General features: G+C 52.0%; 1 protein-coding gene across 1 annotated transcript in view; it reads right to left on the bottom strand.

Annotated features, from left to right (window-relative positions):
- TMC3 (transmembrane channel like 3) overlaps positions 1–17,447 on the bottom strand; it is a 52,669-nt gene that overhangs the window by 18,302 nt on the left and 16,920 nt on the right. The window contains 9 exon segments of the mRNA XM_066354605.1: positions 178–287; positions 2,374–2,521; positions 3,066–3,109; positions 4,363–4,510; positions 5,407–5,549; positions 5,650–5,748; positions 7,412–7,518; positions 9,437–9,518; positions 11,840–11,915. Of these exon segments, the coding sequence (XP_066210702.1) occupies positions 178–287; positions 2,374–2,521; positions 3,066–3,109; positions 4,363–4,510; positions 5,407–5,549; positions 5,650–5,748; positions 7,412–7,518; positions 9,437–9,518; positions 11,840–11,915 (957 nt within the window).

Below are 17,447 nucleotides of genomic sequence, written 5' to 3'. Positions count from 1 at the left end.
TCCTCTGACTCTTGCCCCCTTCTCTCCTGTGCACCCTGCTCATCTTGAGATGCATCTGCAGGAGAAGTTCTGTGCTGAGTTTTTTTGGGGGGCAGTGAAGCAAGGCCTGGCCCCCCGAGGGACCTGGGCTCCCACCACGGGGTGGCACAGCAGCATTTCCCACAAAGGCCACGGTACCTGGCCAGCTGGAAGCGCAGCGTGGTCCGCGGGTGGTACATCTCCAAGGCGGCGATGAGGTCGAAGGCTGATGGCGCGAGCATGGTCACGAGCGAGACCACCACGCTCACCTGCCGAGAGAGCGCCCCAGGTGAAGCCCCGGGTGCCACAGCCACGCCTTGCTCGCCTCACGCCCGACCTCACGTCTGGGCCACACAGCTCTCACGTGGGAAGCTGCCCTCAAATCTCTACTAATTAGCTTTCTGCCAAAGGCCACCTCCTCGTCACGGGTTACTCCGTCAAGGGTCTCTCCTCAGCCTGGACACACCCAGGTGTGCCGTGTGCCAGCTCTCCCGCCAGTCTCCAATGACCACGGTTTTTATACGCTTATTTCCCCAACCTTGGGTGGGAGGCGGAAACCCCTGCAACTCTCGGGAACAGAGAAGGGACAGCCGAGAGGTGACTGATGGTCACCGGTACGGGGAAGACTGACGTCAGAGTCAGGCCCAGCCCTTGGTCCCTGCACCTGTGGCGCACGCAGGAGACTCGCCAGTGTGCGGAGCAGGAGCTAAAGCGAGAGGGAATTCTGGCAACATCTTTCAGAAATTTATCTATCCACACCCAAACCCATAATAACATAACCCACCTAAATGGCATACAAGGAGAGAAGGATGGGGAAAGATGACCTAAGGTAATCTCGGACTGAAAACCGATCGTGCCCTGAGGATAAAAAATGGGAAGTGTCGAATCACCCCCACACTGGCCTTAAACCCCAGGGACAATGTGTGTCTGCGCAGACGTGGGGGCAGGGCGCTTTGTGCTGTTTCTGCCTCCCTGTCTTTCCAGGTGCAGTGAACCCGGCACCCAGGACAGCCGCCTTGTCACCAACATGAAGAATTATGTAATTGTCCTGTTGTCCTGAACCTTCCTTTGGACAGAAATGGAGGAAAAGGTTGCTTTTTTTTTTTGTATTTTTCTGAAGCTGGAAACGGGGAGAGACAGTCAGACAGACTCCCGCATGCGCCCGACCGGGATCCACCCGGCACACCCACCAGGGGCGAAGCTCTGCCCACCAGGGGGCGATGCTCTGCCCCTCCGGGGCGTCGCTCTGCCACGACTAGAGCCACTCTAGCGCCTGGGGCAGAGGCCAAGGAGCCATCCCCAGCGCCCGGGCCATCTTTGCTCCAATGGAGCCTCGGCTGGCTGCGGGAGGGGAAGAGAGAGACAGAGAGGAAGGAGAGGGGGAGGGGTGGAGAAGCAGATGGGCGCTTCTCCTGTGTGCCCTGGCCGGGAATCAAACCCGGGACCTCTGCATGCCAGGCTGACGCTCTACCACTGAGCCAACCGGCCAGGGCCTTTTTTTTTTTTTTTTTAAGTCGTTGGTTGGAGCTGGTTGGGAAGCATGATTTGTGTTTAGAAACACGGGCGCCAGGTGAGTGCTGCAGCACTGGCCCAGCACTGACACGCCCATGGGACAGCAACGCAGCTGGAGCGTCGCTCTGCGGGTGACTCTGTTTCTGGAAACGTGTCCATGAGGAAACACCACTCGAGAAAACCAGAGCGGGCAAAGAAAGGGTCAGAAGTGAAGAGCATGCAAATGCTGGATGCTGTTTTTGACTCAAAATCTTCCCTGACTGAGACCAGTGAAGTCTGGCCGTGCCTGCTGCCACCAGGCTGGCTCCGAGTCCCAGTGGCACCCGCTCCGGAACAGGGGGCCTGGGGTGGTCTGTGCAGCATTTCTAGCTCACCTGCCTAAGGAACGCCATGGGGACGGAAGGGCCGCAACTTTCTTTCTTTCTTTCTTCTTTTCCAATAGAAGAAAGAAATAGAGGAAATAGAGAGACAGACTCCTGCATGAATCCCAATTGGCATCTATCTGGTAACCCCATCCGGGGCCAATGCTCGCCCATCATGGGCCATGTTCACAACCAAGCTGCTATATTTAGCGCCTGAGGCAGAGGCTCCATGGAGCCATCCTCAGTGCCCAGGGCTGATGTGCTCGAACCAATAGAGCCATGGCTGTGGGAGGGGAAGAGAGAGAAAGAGAGAGAGAGAGAGAGAGAGAGAGAAGGGGAGGGGGAGGGGTGGAGAAGCAAATGGTGGCTTCTCCTGTGTGCCCTGACTGGAAATCAAACCCAGAATATCCTCATGCAGGGCCGATGCTCTACCACTGAGCCAACTGGCCAGGGCCAAGGGCTGCAACTTCTGTGTGGGTACCTCATTCTTCTCCCAGAGCGTCAGCTCTTTCTTTGACTGCTCCAGCTTCTGGGACCGGTCCACCACGAAGTAGATGAGATAGATGCTCCCGGCCAGTGAGACGAGCACCAGGACGTTGGCCACGACCCTCAGGCAGATGGTCACTGCTCTGTGGGGAGAGGCGGGCACGAGGACGGGAACACTCACCACGGGCTAAAGGACCACGGGGATATCAGATGAGCAGACATGTTTGTCTTTGGGGACTCTGCCCTCCTCCCCGGAACAACCCTTTCGTGTTATCAGTTTACACTGAGAAGAACGTCAGATCTGAGAAATCACCTTGGAAGGCTCGTCAACACGAATTTGTTACTATTTGTGTCCTCTGACTTTGGGGGAATATTGCTAAATACAACTAGTCTTAGTAGAATTTAGCAAACTAGAAAGTGGTGCTAGTTTTACTATCAAACTAAAAGAACATAAAAGAACAGGAAGCTGGTCAGCTCTAGCCCTCTCCCCCTGAGGGAGGAGGGAAGCATGCCCAGACGATGGTAGTGAAAATTATGGGGTTCGCCACATCACTTGACTAGAAGGACTGATTCTAAGGAAAAGACGAGCTGCCCGACAGAGTGTGGGAGTTGAGTGGAGCAATCTGGCGGTTTCTGCGCCTCACTAAGCCGGCGTCTCAACGCGCTCCGCCCGGGCCTCATACATACAGGTTTTTGCTTTTCCGCTTCTCGTGCTCCTCCAGGATCGCCTCCTTCGGGAAGGACACAGAAGGCACTGTCATCAGTTAAAACTCTATGGATGTATTTTATGCTCAGAAATTACTTATCCAGTGACTTATACCATGCCTTCAAGTGTCTACTGACATCAATGTTTTATATAATAATAGATGGAAAATGGCCACTGGAGCTCGGGAGGAAGAGATGGGAGAGGAAATTAGTTAGTTGTGTGAAGTGATCAAAAGGGGGCACACTCTGGTGCCTGCTTGTTCGATGGACCCCTTTCTCTGAAGGCTTTAATTGCACTGTTTTCTTTCTCCTTTCCCTCCTTCCCTCCCTCCCTCCCTTCCTTCCTTCTTTCCCTCCTTCCTCCCTCCCTCCCTCCCTCCTCCTTCCCTCAATTCCTTAATTCCTTCCTTCCTTCCTTCCTTCCTTCCCCCTTCTCTTTCCCTTTCCTCCCTCCCTCCCTTCCTTCTTTCTTTTATTTCTCTCTTTCATTCTTTTTCTTTCTTTCCTGCTCTTTCTTTTTATTTCTTTCTCCCTCTCTCTCTCCCTCCTTGCCTCCTTGCCTCCTTCCTTCCTTCCTTTCCAAGAGAGAGAGACAGGGACAGACAGGAAGGGAGAGAGATGAAAAGCCCCAATTCTTCATTGTGGCACCTTAGTCGTTCATTGAATGCTTTCTCATATGTGCCTTGACCATGGGGCTCCAGCAGAGCCAGTGACCCCTTGCTCAAGCCAACAACCTTGGGCTCAAGTCAGTGACCTTGGGCTTCAGGCCAGTGACTTTTGGGCTCAAGCTAGTGACCTGGGGTCATGTCTATGATCACACGCTCAAGCCAGCAACTCGTGTTCAAACTGGCGACCTCGGGTCTCTAAACCTGGGTCTTTAGCATTCCAAGCCAATGCTCTATCAACTGCACCACCGCCTGGTCAGGCTAATTACACTGTTTTCTAAGTTCATACTCATAGCTTATATCCCCCACATATACGTGCCTATTCATTTACAATTTCTCTATGTGCAATATGGTGGCAATCCATTATGCAAATTATCAAAAAAACCACACAGATTGAAATTTCAGAAAGATGCAATACAAAAATGAATGAAGAGAATATTTCCTTTCTGTACTTGGTTAAATGGTGGGGCAGGTGGGAGGCACATCATTCGCTTTGGCTGTCCTGGTCTACCTGATGTCTGGCAGAGGGCCTGCAGCTCTCACAGTCCTGGCTGTGGTCTGAAGAGCCCAGACTCCAGGCCCCGCCCTCGGCCGCCTGTGCGGGCCTGACTCACCCTGATGCTGTTCACGATGGCAGCGGCTTTGCTCTCCGCAGCCTCTGGGTTCCCAATGAGGTAGTCCCAGGCACAGAACACACGCCAGCAGAAGGTGTAGTGGTCCCTGGAGGCACTGGCAAGGCTCGTGCGGGAGTTCTTCGCCATCCTACAAAACAGGACCACCTGGGCCATAGAGGGCAGTGTAGGGACAGGCTCAGCCCTCGGGGCTGCTGTGTCCACACGAGCCACTGTGTGAGTCACAGCATCACGGATTCAGCCCCACTGTGTCCCCTTTGAACAGTGCAGAAATTGCAATGCCTGTTGTTGGGTAATGCTATTTGACAAGAGGTTCCACCACCATGGTAGCCAGGCGGTCACTGATGGTGTGTGGCCACAGGAGGGGACCCACTGAGGGTAACTCTACCCACTACTGTCCAAAACTACAAGAACTGGCCATGGTCAGTTTGCTCAGTGGTAGAGTATCAGCCCAGCATGTGGATGTCCCAAGTTTAATTTCTGGTCAAGGCACACAGGAAAAGCAACCATCTGCTTTCCCACCCCCATTCCCCCTTCTCTCTCTCTCTCTCCTCTCTCACAGCCATGGCTCAATTGATTTGAGTGAGTTGGCCCCTGGCACTGAGGATGGCTTTGTGGCCTCTGGCTCAGGTGCCAAAAATAGCTCAGTTACTGAGCAATGGAGCAATGCCCCAGATGGGCAGAGCATCTTGCCTCAGGGGGCTTGCTGAGTGGATCCCGGTCAGGGCACATGCAGAAGTCTGTCTTTCTGCCTCCCCTGCTCTTACTTAATTAAAAAACAAACAAACAAAAACTATAAGAACTGCTGAAGTCCATATGATTCTGGTCTTTCCAGAAGCAACACAGAACCTGGCACAGAGCGGCAAGCATTCAGTGAGTGTTAGTTAAAATCAGCATCCCTTTTTGCGTTGGTCTCATCTGTGCAATGGGTACAGTGACACCTTAACTTTATGGGGGTCACCGATGAGATCACGAGACCTCACACATCACCCCTAGCGCACGTTTTGAGAAACTGAGCAGCCATACTTTTTCAAGAGGACGATGAAGCTGTAAGCGAACACGGCCATCCCCACCAGGAAGTACGCCAAGGGCAGCCGGTAGCCCGCTCTCCCGATCCTCCGCTCCCGGCTGTAGTAGCCGTAGAAGAGGACGGAGTACTGGAGGTAACCCTGCGGAGACAGCACTCGGGTCAGCGCTGAAGCCCAGGGCCCGGAACCGTGGCGGCTCCCTCCCTCTTTCCGGATGGGCATGTGGCCGGCCGAGCCTCACCCCCAGGGACCAGACGGTGTCCAGGTCTTGGGCCGATGCCTCCTGCACCTTGGGGATGCTCTTGCTGGCCGTACTTCCAAAGGGCTGGCCTGCAATGAGCTGGGGAGAGAGCACAGGGAATCACATAGTGCTCTGTGGGAGGGGCCGGAAGGAGAGGGGTGCTGACCTCCACGTGCCGAGAGGGGCTACATGGAAGAGGTCTCGAGGGGTGGGCTTTTGCTTGATCTTCACCGACAGAAAATTAGTCACAGTGGCCAGATTTTCCTTGTGCCCACTCAGGGCCTGCCTGGATGTCCTGTCTCTGGGCTGGACGTGGTTTCTACTGGTGAGCTGTTGAGGTCACTGGGTTTCCCAAATGGCTTGGGAAATGGCTCCCTTTACTTTTTTTTTCATCTACTTTTTGAGGATGAAGTTTAGTTCAGAAATAGATTTTTTTTTTTGTATTTTTCCAAAGTGAGAAGCGGGGCGGGGGGGGGCAGACAGACTCCCTCATGCACCTGACCGAGATCCACCCAGCTTGGCCCCTCTGGAGCATTGCTCCGCTGCAACCAGAGCCATTCTAGCACCTGGGGCAGAGGCCATGGAGCCATCCTCAGTGCCCAGGCCAACTTTGCTCCAATGGAGCTTTGGCTGTGGGAGGGGAAGAGAGAGACAGAGAGGGAGGAGAGGGGGAAGAGTGGAGAAGCAGATGGGCACTTCTCCTGTGTGCCCTGGCTGGGAATCAAACCCGGGACTTCCACATGCTGGGTCAATGCTCTACTGCTGAGCCAACCAGCCAGGGTCAGAAATAGGTTTTATTTTAGTGGGGTATCAGCAGGCTGGCCCACAGGCCACATCCAGCTCCTTGCCTGTTTGTGTATGGCCCGTGAGCTGAGTTCTGCCTTTTTAAGTGGTTAGGAAAAAATCATGAGAAGAACAGTATTTTGTGACACATCAGGATGACACAGAGCTCAACCTCAGTATCTGGACAAGGGCATGGCCACACTCGTTAGTGTGTGTGTGTTCTCTGTGGCTGCTTTTGTACAACATGGTAGATTGGAGTTGTGACAGAAGCTGTCAGGCCCACAAAGCCTAGCACACTTCCTATGTGGCCCCTTACAGGACATGTGTGCCGCCTGGTCTGACGCACGATCACCCTCCCCACAAGGACATCGACAGCGGTTGCTTTATGGTAGTGCTCTAAGGGTGCTTATTAACCAATGGCACTATTCATCTCTAAAAAAAGATACACAATTTTGTGTATCTTTTTTTTATGTGACATAGTTTTGAGAATTTCAAGGATTTTTCTAAGGGTTTATCTTCTTAATTTTTTTCTTAAGTGAGAAGTGGGGAAGCAGAGAGATAGACTCCCGCATAGACCCTAACTGGGATCCATCTGGCAAGCCCTCGCCCTGGCAATACTCTGCCCATCTGGGGTGTTGTTTCGTTGCTCAGTAACTGAGCTATTTTAGCATCAGAGATGAGGCCATGGAGTCATCCTCAGTGCCCAGGGCCAACTTGCCCCATCTGAGCCATGGCTACAGAAGGGGAAGAGAAGACAGAGAGAGAAGAGAGAGAGAAGGGAGGGAGACAGAGAGAGAGAGAGAGAGAGAGAGAGAGAAGCGAGAGGGGAAAAGGTGGAGAAGCAGATGGGCGCTTCTCCTGTGTGCCCTGACAGTGAATTGAACCTGGGACTTCCACATGCCAAACCAACCGTTCTACCACTGAACCAACCAGCCAGGGTCTTAATTTCAAGATAAAGCATTTGCTTGCTGGTTCTTACCTCTGGGATGACAATAAAAGCACCTGTCATAACCGTGAGCACAATATTAATTCCAAACAGCCACCTCAAGAAGATGAAATAGGAGGCAACCCCAGATCCAAAATGACCTAGAGGAAGATGAGACAAACAGCACAGCTCCTACAAAACCCCTGCTATGCAGGAAGTTCTCCCTAGAGCAACACTGCAGTTTTTCTTATTAAAAGTGCCAGAGTTGCACCAAATTAAGGTGTTCCCCCAAATGGTCATTTATATGGATCAAGACGCTCATGAATAAATACCAGTCATTTATGGAGAAAAAAAAAAAATCCCTAACAAAATAATTTCCATAATGACATATTCATCTAAAATAATTTGACCAAATTTACAACATTTCATATAGTTCAGAAGAATCAGCATCTTTTGAGACTGTCACGTATCTTTTTTTAAATTTTGTATAGTTTTGCGAATTTCAAGGATTTTTCTAAGGACTCCTTTTTCTCAGCTTCGACAGAAAGACTTTTCCTGATGGTGACATTAGGGGAGACTGGGTGAAGGGTTATGGGAATTCTTTTTATGGTTTTTCTGTACATCTAAATTTATTGTAAAATAGTTTGTTTGTTTATTTATTTATTTTAGCAAGAGAGAGAGAGAGAGGGAGAGACAGGCAGGGACAGACAGGAAGGGAGATGAGAAACATCAACTCATAGTTGAGGCATTTAGTTATTCATTGATTACTTTCTCATATGTGCCTTGACCAGGGGATTCCAGCCCAGCCAGTGACCACTTGCTCAAGCCAGCAACCTTGGGCTTCAAGGCAGTGATCCCGGGATGGAAGCCAGCAACCATGGGGTCATGTCTATGATCCCACGCTCAAGCTGGATGACCATGCGCTCAAACCAGCGACCTCAGGGGTTTCGGACCTGGGTCCTCAACATCCTGGGTCAATGCTCTTCTCTACTGCACTACCACCAGTCAGGCTTCAAATAGTGTATTTAAAAACAAATTTTTACTTAGGAGGGAGCATAGAAGGAATAAAATGAGGGTGTGAATGATACTTTGATGAATTTCTGGAGCAGGCAGACTTGTATCATACTTTAAAAAAATAACCTCTCTTGAATTTTTTTCAAGTCTAGTTTATGCTTGTCATGATAACCAGGAAGACACAAAACATCACAAAAAACAATCACCACCATCACTCAGTTAAAATCACCACTAGAATTACTCTTTAGAGTAACTGGCATCTCTCAAAGCATGCATCTTGTGTTTTCAATATAGTACAAGGGTATGTTTTACATACAAAAATGTTCTTCTATAAAATGAACTTTATTGTTCTTTTAAATGAATTTTCCTGTTTATGTAACTAACATACTCCCCACTATGCAACATGTAGGAAGTTTCTAACCTTCCACTAGGTGGCATCATCCCAGGGTAAATAACTACAGTAAGTTGCTCTGTCTACACTAAAGTCTTCTAGACACAGAGCCTGGGGAACAGGGTCAGGAATCGTGACAGGCTGAGGAGGGGGCTCTCGGAAGAAAGGGGCAAAGGGCCGGGGAGGAGGGGAGGGCACCGAGTGAGGACTGGTCTCAGCGGGAGCCTGGCTCAGCCTGACCCACAGGGGCAAGCTGGTCCCCTATGGACAGAAGGTCCTCTCAGTCAGTTATGGTCTCCTACGGGGCAGGGGGACCAGGTGACATGTGCCCACCATGTGGAACAATGTAGGCCAAGGGCAGTCCTCCAGAGAAGGGGGCAAATAGGCTAGGCTACGAATAAGCAAACTTTTTGTACTTTTGTTTTGCAGTTGCCCATGTTAGTTCTTACTCGATCTCTCTGGCCTAATGAATGAACTAACAGAGAACAGCGGAGTCACAGTGGAATGGGGACTGTGTCATCTGGGGGTTGGGGGGGACAGACACTGCTTCCCACTCCACTGTCCTATGTCCAGCCCAGGCCGCCGTGGGTACCTGAGCCCAGGCCACGCAGGGTGAGCACCAGACCCCCCACCCCCACCCCCGCCAGTACTGCTCTACCAAGGGGCAAACTCACTCTCGATTTTCTTGATCCTCATCTCCCACGGCACGAAGAGCACCACGAAGTTGCAGGCCAGCCGAGCCAGCTTCCGCCAGAGCTGGAAGGAGTGGAGGGACTGGGGCGCTCTGCATTCATTAGGACAGCGATGATTTCGGGTTCCCGGTCCCAAATGGCGGAGGGGCTCCCAGACACACACACCTGATGCCCTTAAGCAGGGCTTCACGTGTCAGATGCAATCGCTAAAAGTTCAAGTGTGTGTGGTTTTCTCAAAGGAGAACGGAGCAGACTGTGTGCCCTGACAGCGGCCCTGCTCCCGACACAACCTTGGCAGGTTGTTCATTTTAACACACAGACCATCTGGGCTTGTGTTGGAAGCAAATGACATCATTGCAGAAGCAAGGGCTGCAAATGCAATTACAGCGCCCTGAACGCAGGCAGCACCCGGTTCTGACACGGACGACACGTGGGGGAGCGCCGCCCGGGCAGACACGTGGGGGAGCGCCGTCCCGGGCAGACACGTGGGGGAGCGCCGTCCCGGACGTGTCTGCCCAGGCCGGGGTGGCGGCCGCAGGGAAACCTGAACGTTAGCGGAGTCTGGAACCGTCCCTCCTCTGCTCACGATTCAAGACCCACATGGAGTACGGCCGCCCCACGGCCACGGCGCAGGGCTTCTCTGCACCAGAAACACCCTCCTCCGTCACCGCTGGGCAGTCATTTCTGGCCTCTCCCGTTCTGCCGGCCACACCCACGCGGGCTGCTTTAGTGTCCCTGCTGTCTCCTGCCACCCAGAGAGAGGACCGGAGTCTCCTGACCTCCCACCCCCACGCGTCCAGAGCCCCTGGGAGGGTCGGGTAGGGAGGCGCTGGCGTCTGGGGACCACTGCAGAATCCGGAGCGCGAGAAGCGTTCGGGTAGGAGGTCGGAGACCGGGGTTGGAGCCCCGCCGCCGCCCATCTTACGCTGCGCCCCTGGGGAAAAGTTACTTTCTTTCTTTCGGATATGATGTCCTCATCTGACAAGATAAAAGGTTCAATCCGTGGTACTCAGTGTGCTCTTTAAATTTAAAACTGTGTGAGGGTTTCAATCCACGGCACGGACTGAAGCAGCAAGGCTCTTGTAGGCGGAGACGCGAACCCCCCCCACCCCCACCCCCACCCCCCGTGTCTGGGACGTTTGAGGACCCAGGGGCCACGCTCAGCTTAAAGAGCAACGGAGGGCCCTGGCCGGTTGGCTCAGTGGTAGAGCGTCGGCCTGGCGTGCAGGAGTCCCTGGATCGATTCCTGGCCAGGGCACACAGGAGAAGCGCCCATCTGCTTCTCCACCCCTCCCCCTCTCCTTCCTCTCTGTCTCTCTCTTCCCCTCCCGCAGCCAAGGCTCCATTGGAGCAAAGTTGGCCCGGGTGCTGGGGATGGCTCTGTGGCCTCTGCCCCAGGCACTAGAGTGGCTCTGGTCGCGGCAGAGCGAGCCCCAGAGGGGCAGAGCGTCGCCCCCTGGTAGGCGTGCTGGGTGGATCCCGGTCGGGCGCATGCGGGAGTCTGTCTGTCTCTCCCCGTTTCCAGCTTCAGAAAAATACAAAAAAAAAAAAAAAAAAAAAAAAAAGAGCGACGGAGGACTGAGGGCGTGGCCCTGACGCCCACACCGGTAGGGGAACCTCCAGCAACTGCGCCGAAGGAGCTTCTAGAGGCAAAAGGGATGGAAAAGCACAATTTGTTGATGACCAGGATTCGGGAAGGCGTGGGAGCAAACACCACGCTTCTCCACGGCAAAGGCATTGCAAACGGTAAGAGAAAAAACTCACGGCAACGTGGAAAAATCCTTGTTGAGGTGGGAGGTGAAAACGGAAGCCAAAACATTTGTATCTTATAATTACTCTGATGTGAAAATTAAATAGTCAATGACTGAAACGTGAGATTTTTAAAAAAAGACACTCTACTGAGACGTAGGGGTCCCAGAAGAAGATGTGATTTTTTTGGTTTTCTAAACAGTTATGAAAATTATTATAATGTCTTTATAGACAGATTAATTTCCATATATACTGAAATTTAGCTCTAAGTAACTGAATGGGAAAAATTAGGAACAAAAACCTTAGCATTGTATTATAAAACGGGCAATTAGCATAGGCCTGTGCCTTTCTCATTACAAGAAATCTGGTGAGGAAAACCTGTCTGTGTGGGTGGGGTGAAGTCAGGAAAGATGTGAAGTCATTCTCTCAGCAGAAGAGACCTATTTCTGATGACTAGGGTCACACAACTGGGAAGTGACAGTATCTGGGACTACAACCCAGGTGTGAGGAAGTGCAGACCTCCCCACCCAGCAGGCTGTTCTGCATCCGCTCATGACTGACGGCTCACACAGGTGCAATGGCAGGTGCCACCTGCTGAGACCACAGGAGGGGGACGCCCACGCGGGGACTCCTTACCTCTGCACCTGCGGCTTGGTAGCCTCGGGTCCTGGTCAGCCTCCCTTCAAACCTCAGCACGACCTCCTTCGCTCGCCTGAGAGAGGAAAGACAGGACATGAGCGCAACTTCATCATGCGAGTCATCCTCCCCCAAGATGTGAACGTCCCACAGGATCAGGGGCCCCCAACGCAGGACCACATGCTGGGGAGGTGGATGGAGTCAGCAAATCTCTCAGCTCCTGGGCTTTTGGTAACTGGAAAACACCCTTAGAAAGTCTTTTCTGAGAGATGAGACTTTTGGTTGCCAAAGGGCAAAGGTGGAATCGGAGGAAGGCGGGAAAAGGCTTTCCGTTATAAGGTGAGGAAGCACTTATATGATATATAAGATGAGCTGTTGGGTGCAGTGTGAGGACAGTGGCCCGCACGTGGCTGGCGCACAGGGAGGTTGGGGGCGGGGCCGAGGGTCCTCATCACAAGGAAAAACTTTTGTGGTGGTGGTTGTATCAGCACAAGATGATGGATGTTAACTGAACCTGTTGTGGTAGTCCTTTCACAATCCTGTAAATCAGGCCATCCTGCTGCACATCTTAAACTTATACAGTGATATACGTCAATTAGTTCCCAATAAAACTGGGAAAACAGAATTTCTTTACTGTTTAAACGGATTAATTCATACAAATGATGAATATCCAGATCAGTTACAATGGAATTTCTTTTATGTGTGTGTGTGTGTGTGTATGTGTGTGCATATATATATGTATGCACATATATATATACACATATATATATGTGTGTGTGTATATATATATATATATATGGTCTACCGGAAAGTTCTGTCCGTTTCTCTCACAACAAGTTTTGACACTTAAGCACATGTTTATTTGGCACATGGGGGCCTCTCTATTTTTATCACTTCATGTGTACATACTGACGTAGCAAATTAACTAAAACAAAGTTGATTCACGTTAGTCTTATGTGTGAAGCGATAGTGTACCCATGGCTACTGATCAAGTTCATTTACGCCACTGTAATTTTTACGAATTTCAACAAGGAAGAAATGCTACAGAAGCATGTCTGTCGCATCCACCATATTCCCCGGACTTAGCACCCTCCGACTATCATTTGTTTTTGTCCTCACAAAATTTTTGAAGGGCAAAAAATTCAAAAATGAAGAAGATATCAAACAAGCACTGGTTCAATTTTTCACATCATAAGATAAAACATTTTTCAAAAATGGGATATACAAATTGCCCTCACACTGGCAAGAAATCATTAATAATAATGGCAATTATACTATTTAATAAAGTTTATTGACGGTAAGAAAAATTTGTATTTTGTTTTATTCCAAAAACGGACAGAACTTTCCGGTAGACCTCATATATATATATATATATATATATATATATATATATATATATATACTTAAATTGCATTTATTTGGGCTACATTGGTGAAAACCATGTAGGTTGCAAGTGTACAATTCTATAACACATCACCTGTATACTTACTGTGAGTTCACCACCCAACGTCTAGCCCCCTTCCATCACCATTTATTGCCCCTTACCCCCCTCTACCTCCTCCACCTCCCCTTTCCTTCTGGTGATCACCATACTACAATGGAGTTTATTTTTATTTTTTTATTGATTTTAGAGAGAGGAAAGGAGAGGGAAATAGGCAGAGAGGGAGAGAGAGAAGCATCAGCTCCTTGTTCCACTTAGTTGTTCCACTTAGTTGTGTCCTCACTGATAGCTTCTCGCACCTGCCCTGACTGGGGCTTGAACCCGTGACCTCAGCGCCCTGGGACACTTTATCCACTGAGCAACCTAGCCAGGGCCCCGACAGAATTTCTTAAAGCCCTTCCCTGATTCTGGCTGTTGTAGGGACTCAGCAGTTTGGAGACCCTGGTAGCGGACACTAGTTCTCGGCTGCTCCCCTTAATCTGGGGCCCCTGGCCTCCCACGCTCAGTTCTCGGGAGGGGAAGGCTGAGCTTCAGAGAACCCACTTCAACAAAAGGGCAGTGTCTGCTTAATGTGAGCAAGAGCACTGTGTGTCGACAGCCACAGAGCACCCAACTTAGCGCAAGCAAACCACTGCCATGCTAACTGACCCTTCAGTGGGCTGACCTGACATCTCGACGAAAAATGGTTAATCCTTAAAAACAGACTGAAGTCACACCTAAATGAACAACAGGGGTAGAAAACAAATGTCCATGCCGTGGGACAGACTGACGTCAAGGACTCTTAGAGATGAAAGTCACTGTCAAGGGGACTCATCTGACACTACACTGAGGAGACTCTCGTCACCTGAGGCTGACCACTTGGGTGACCATGTCAGTGTCCATGGCCTCTGTCCTCCTGAGTCACTCTATGTGTTAGTCCCACAAGCCAACTGGCCAGGTAGTTTTTTTTTGTTTTTTTTTCCTGAAGCTGGAAATGGGGAGAGACAGTCAGACAGACAGACAGACTCCCGCATGCGCCCGACCGGGATCCACCCAGCACGCCCACCAGGGCGACGCTCTGCCCACCAGGGGGCGATGCTCTGCCCCTCCGGGGCATCACTCTGCCGCGACCAGAGCCACTCCAGCGCCTGCGGCAGAGGCCAAGGAGCCATCCCCAGCGCCTGGGCCATCTTTGCTCCAATGGAGCCTTGGCTGCGGGAGGGGAAGAGAGAGACAGAGAGGAAGGAGGGGGGGGGGTGGAGAAGCAAATGGGCGCTTCTCCTGTGTGCCCTGGCCGGGAATCAAACCCGGGTCCCCCACACGCCAGGCCGACGCTCTACCGCTGAGCCAACTGGCCAGGTAGTTCTTGCTTGTCGGTCCCAGGCAGCCTCTGGGAAACGCCCACCCGTTCTGGGTTCTTCCTCGAGAGACAGGAACTAGCCTGTCACAGTGTGGTCCCTTCAAAGCACTGCCTAACCGGGCACAGGGACTTCGGCCTGTCTGCCCACGCTGCAACCAGCCCACCTTCACAGCCAGGATAATCTGGCTTCCTTCTGATCAGAACCAGATGTGCAGGTGAGGGGAAGGTTGACGGCCTACCCTACACAGCATCTAAAAGAGTGAGGCCTTCACAATAAAACAGTAATTCATGTCTCTCCTGTGAACATTTTCTGCACATGTGCTTGGATCAAGCAATAATGGCCTACAGGAGGCACATGAAACAGAGTTGTTGCCTCAGAGAGCCCACCAGCCAAGGGGGAAAAGGGCCCTAAAGTGACAACAGCCTCAGGTGTGTGGCAGGTGCTGTGACCAAGGGGTGACATGGGGATGGAGGGAGCAGGGAAGACGGACCTAAACGAGGCGAGCCATAGAACAGGGCTGATTCCAACGGCACTGACCCCATTTCCCCACAAGGGCACAGAAAAATGTGCTCTGTCCCCGGGCAGGTGGCTGCGGTCCGGTCCGAGAGCCAGGGCTCGAGCTCCCTGCTCTTCTCTGTGTCGGCAACGCCCCTCCCGCATTCCCCAAGCGGTCAGGGCTCAGTGTTCTGCGTCCCGTCTACGGGGCGCGGGGAAGAGCCTCAGCCGGTGTCATCTGTGACTCTGGCCCCAGCAGCTCCTCAAGGTGACAGCAGAGACATGTGGGACAAGAGATGACAAATGCAGGTGCTCAGAGGGCAAGCTGCCCTCCAGAGCTTACCAGCTGGCTGGCGCCGTGGAGTGGGCCACTCAGCGCCTGGCTGAGCGTGGCAGGCTTCACCGCGGAAGGCCTGACTGTTCTTCTGTTGCTAAGTGCCTGGACAGAGAAGTGACTTGCTCTAATCGGCCTGCAGATCAAAAATGCTTAAACTGGCCCTGGCCGGTTGGCTCAGTGGTAGAGCGTCGGCCTGGCATACAGAAGTCTCGGGTTCGATTCCCGGCCAGGGCACACAGGAGAAGCACCCATCTGCTTCTCCACCCCTCCCCCTCTCCTTCCTCTCTGTCTCTCTCTTCCCCTCCCGCAGCGGAGGCTCCATTGGAGCAAAGATGGCCCGGGCGCTGGGGATGGCTCCTTGGCCTCTGCCCCAGGCACTAGAGTGGCTCTGGTTGCAGCAGAGCGACCCCCCGGAGGGGCAGAGCATCACCCCCTGGTGGGCAGAGCGTCGCCCCCTGGTGGGCGTGCTGGGTGGATCCCGGTCAGGCGCATGTGGGAGTCTGTCTGACTGTCTCTCCCCGTTTCTAGCTTCGGAAAAATACAAAAAAAAAAAAAAATGCTTAAACTCCTAGGGTTCAGATACTCATGAATCATCAGCATTTCTGTATGATTTTAAAAATTCTAATTGAACACATTTTTTTTTTTAAATAAAGTGCTTGGGCCCTGACTGGTTAGCTCAGTGGATGGGTCATCGGTTTGGCAAGTGGACATCCTGGGTTTGATCCCCAGTCAGGGGACACAGGAGAAGCAACCATCTGCTTCTCTTCCCCTCCTTCTCACTTCTCTCTCTCTTTCCCTCTCACAGCCAGTGTCTCAGTTGGCCTAAGCATTGGCCTCAGGCGCTGAGGATAGCTTGGTTGATTCAAGCATTGGTCCCACACAGGGTTGCCAGGTGGATCTCGGTTGGGGTGCATACAAGAGTCTGTCTCTCTATATCCCCTCCTGAGGAAAGAAAAGGAAGGAAGGAAGGAAGGAAGGAAGGAAGGAAGGAAGGAAGGGGAAGGAAGGAAGGAAGGAAGGAAGGAAGGAAGGAAGGAAGGAAGGAAGGAAGGAAGGAAGGAAAAGAAAGAAAGAAAGAAAAGAAAGAAAGAAAGAAAGGAGGGAGGGAGGGAGGGAGGGAGGGAGGGAGGGAGGGAGGAAGGAAGGAAGGAAGGAAGGAAGGAAGGAAGGAAGGAAGGAAGGAAGGAAGGAAGGAAGGAAGGAAGGAAGGAAAGATAAAGTGTTCCATTGTCGATATTTTGGTAGAGTTCTGGAACACTGGAGCTGGGCTCAAAGCCCAGATTTAAACCTCAGTTCCAGCACTCAGAGGCCATGTGTCCTGAGGGGAACCATGGGATGTCTCTGTCTGTCTTCTCATCTGAAAAGCGCCACTTTACTTGGAGAGAGAGAAAAGAGAGTACTGATCGCAGACATGGAGGGTGGCTGGAAGCTTCTGAGAGTACAGATGACGGACAGGACCTCAGTAGCCACATGTTGTGCCATCTGAGGGCCGGATTCCACCACCACCCCCCCCCCAGACTGGAAGGACAGCGCCAGGCGTGGGGATCTCACAGGGGTGTGATTTCGGGGGAAGAAACGCCAGCCTCAGGACAGACGGGGGAGAGAGCACTGTCTGGCATCTAGACGGGCAGTCAACAGTAAGTTAGGGCCAGGTTCTAATCCAGACACAGCATGTGCCCGGGTCTCCGGGGACTGCCACAGCTCAGGTCAGCAGGACCGCTAACTCACCTAACTTCCCTCGCTGTGACCTCAGGCGTCTGGATCGCTGGTCACTAGTCCCTCGCAGGGAATGACTACGACATCCCAGACACAATGCTGAGCACTGAGGTGTTCATCTCATTTAATCCTTGAACTAACTGTGCCGGTGCATCTCCCACCTGAGCACGCGAAGGAATCAGACTGAGTGCACCTCACAGACGCGGGGCTGTGGCCGCCCCCCCTGACTCAGGAGGTCTGAGGGCCGCAGGGATTTCTGAGCCTCCGGAAGCACCCTGG

The sequence above is a fragment of the Saccopteryx leptura genome, chromosome 13, assembly GCF_036850995.1.
Source record: "Saccopteryx leptura isolate mSacLep1 chromosome 13, mSacLep1_pri_phased_curated, whole genome shotgun sequence".
NCBI lineage: Eukaryota > Metazoa > Chordata > Mammalia > Chiroptera > Emballonuridae > Saccopteryx > Saccopteryx leptura.
This window is presented reverse-complemented; position numbering and strand designations above follow the sequence as displayed.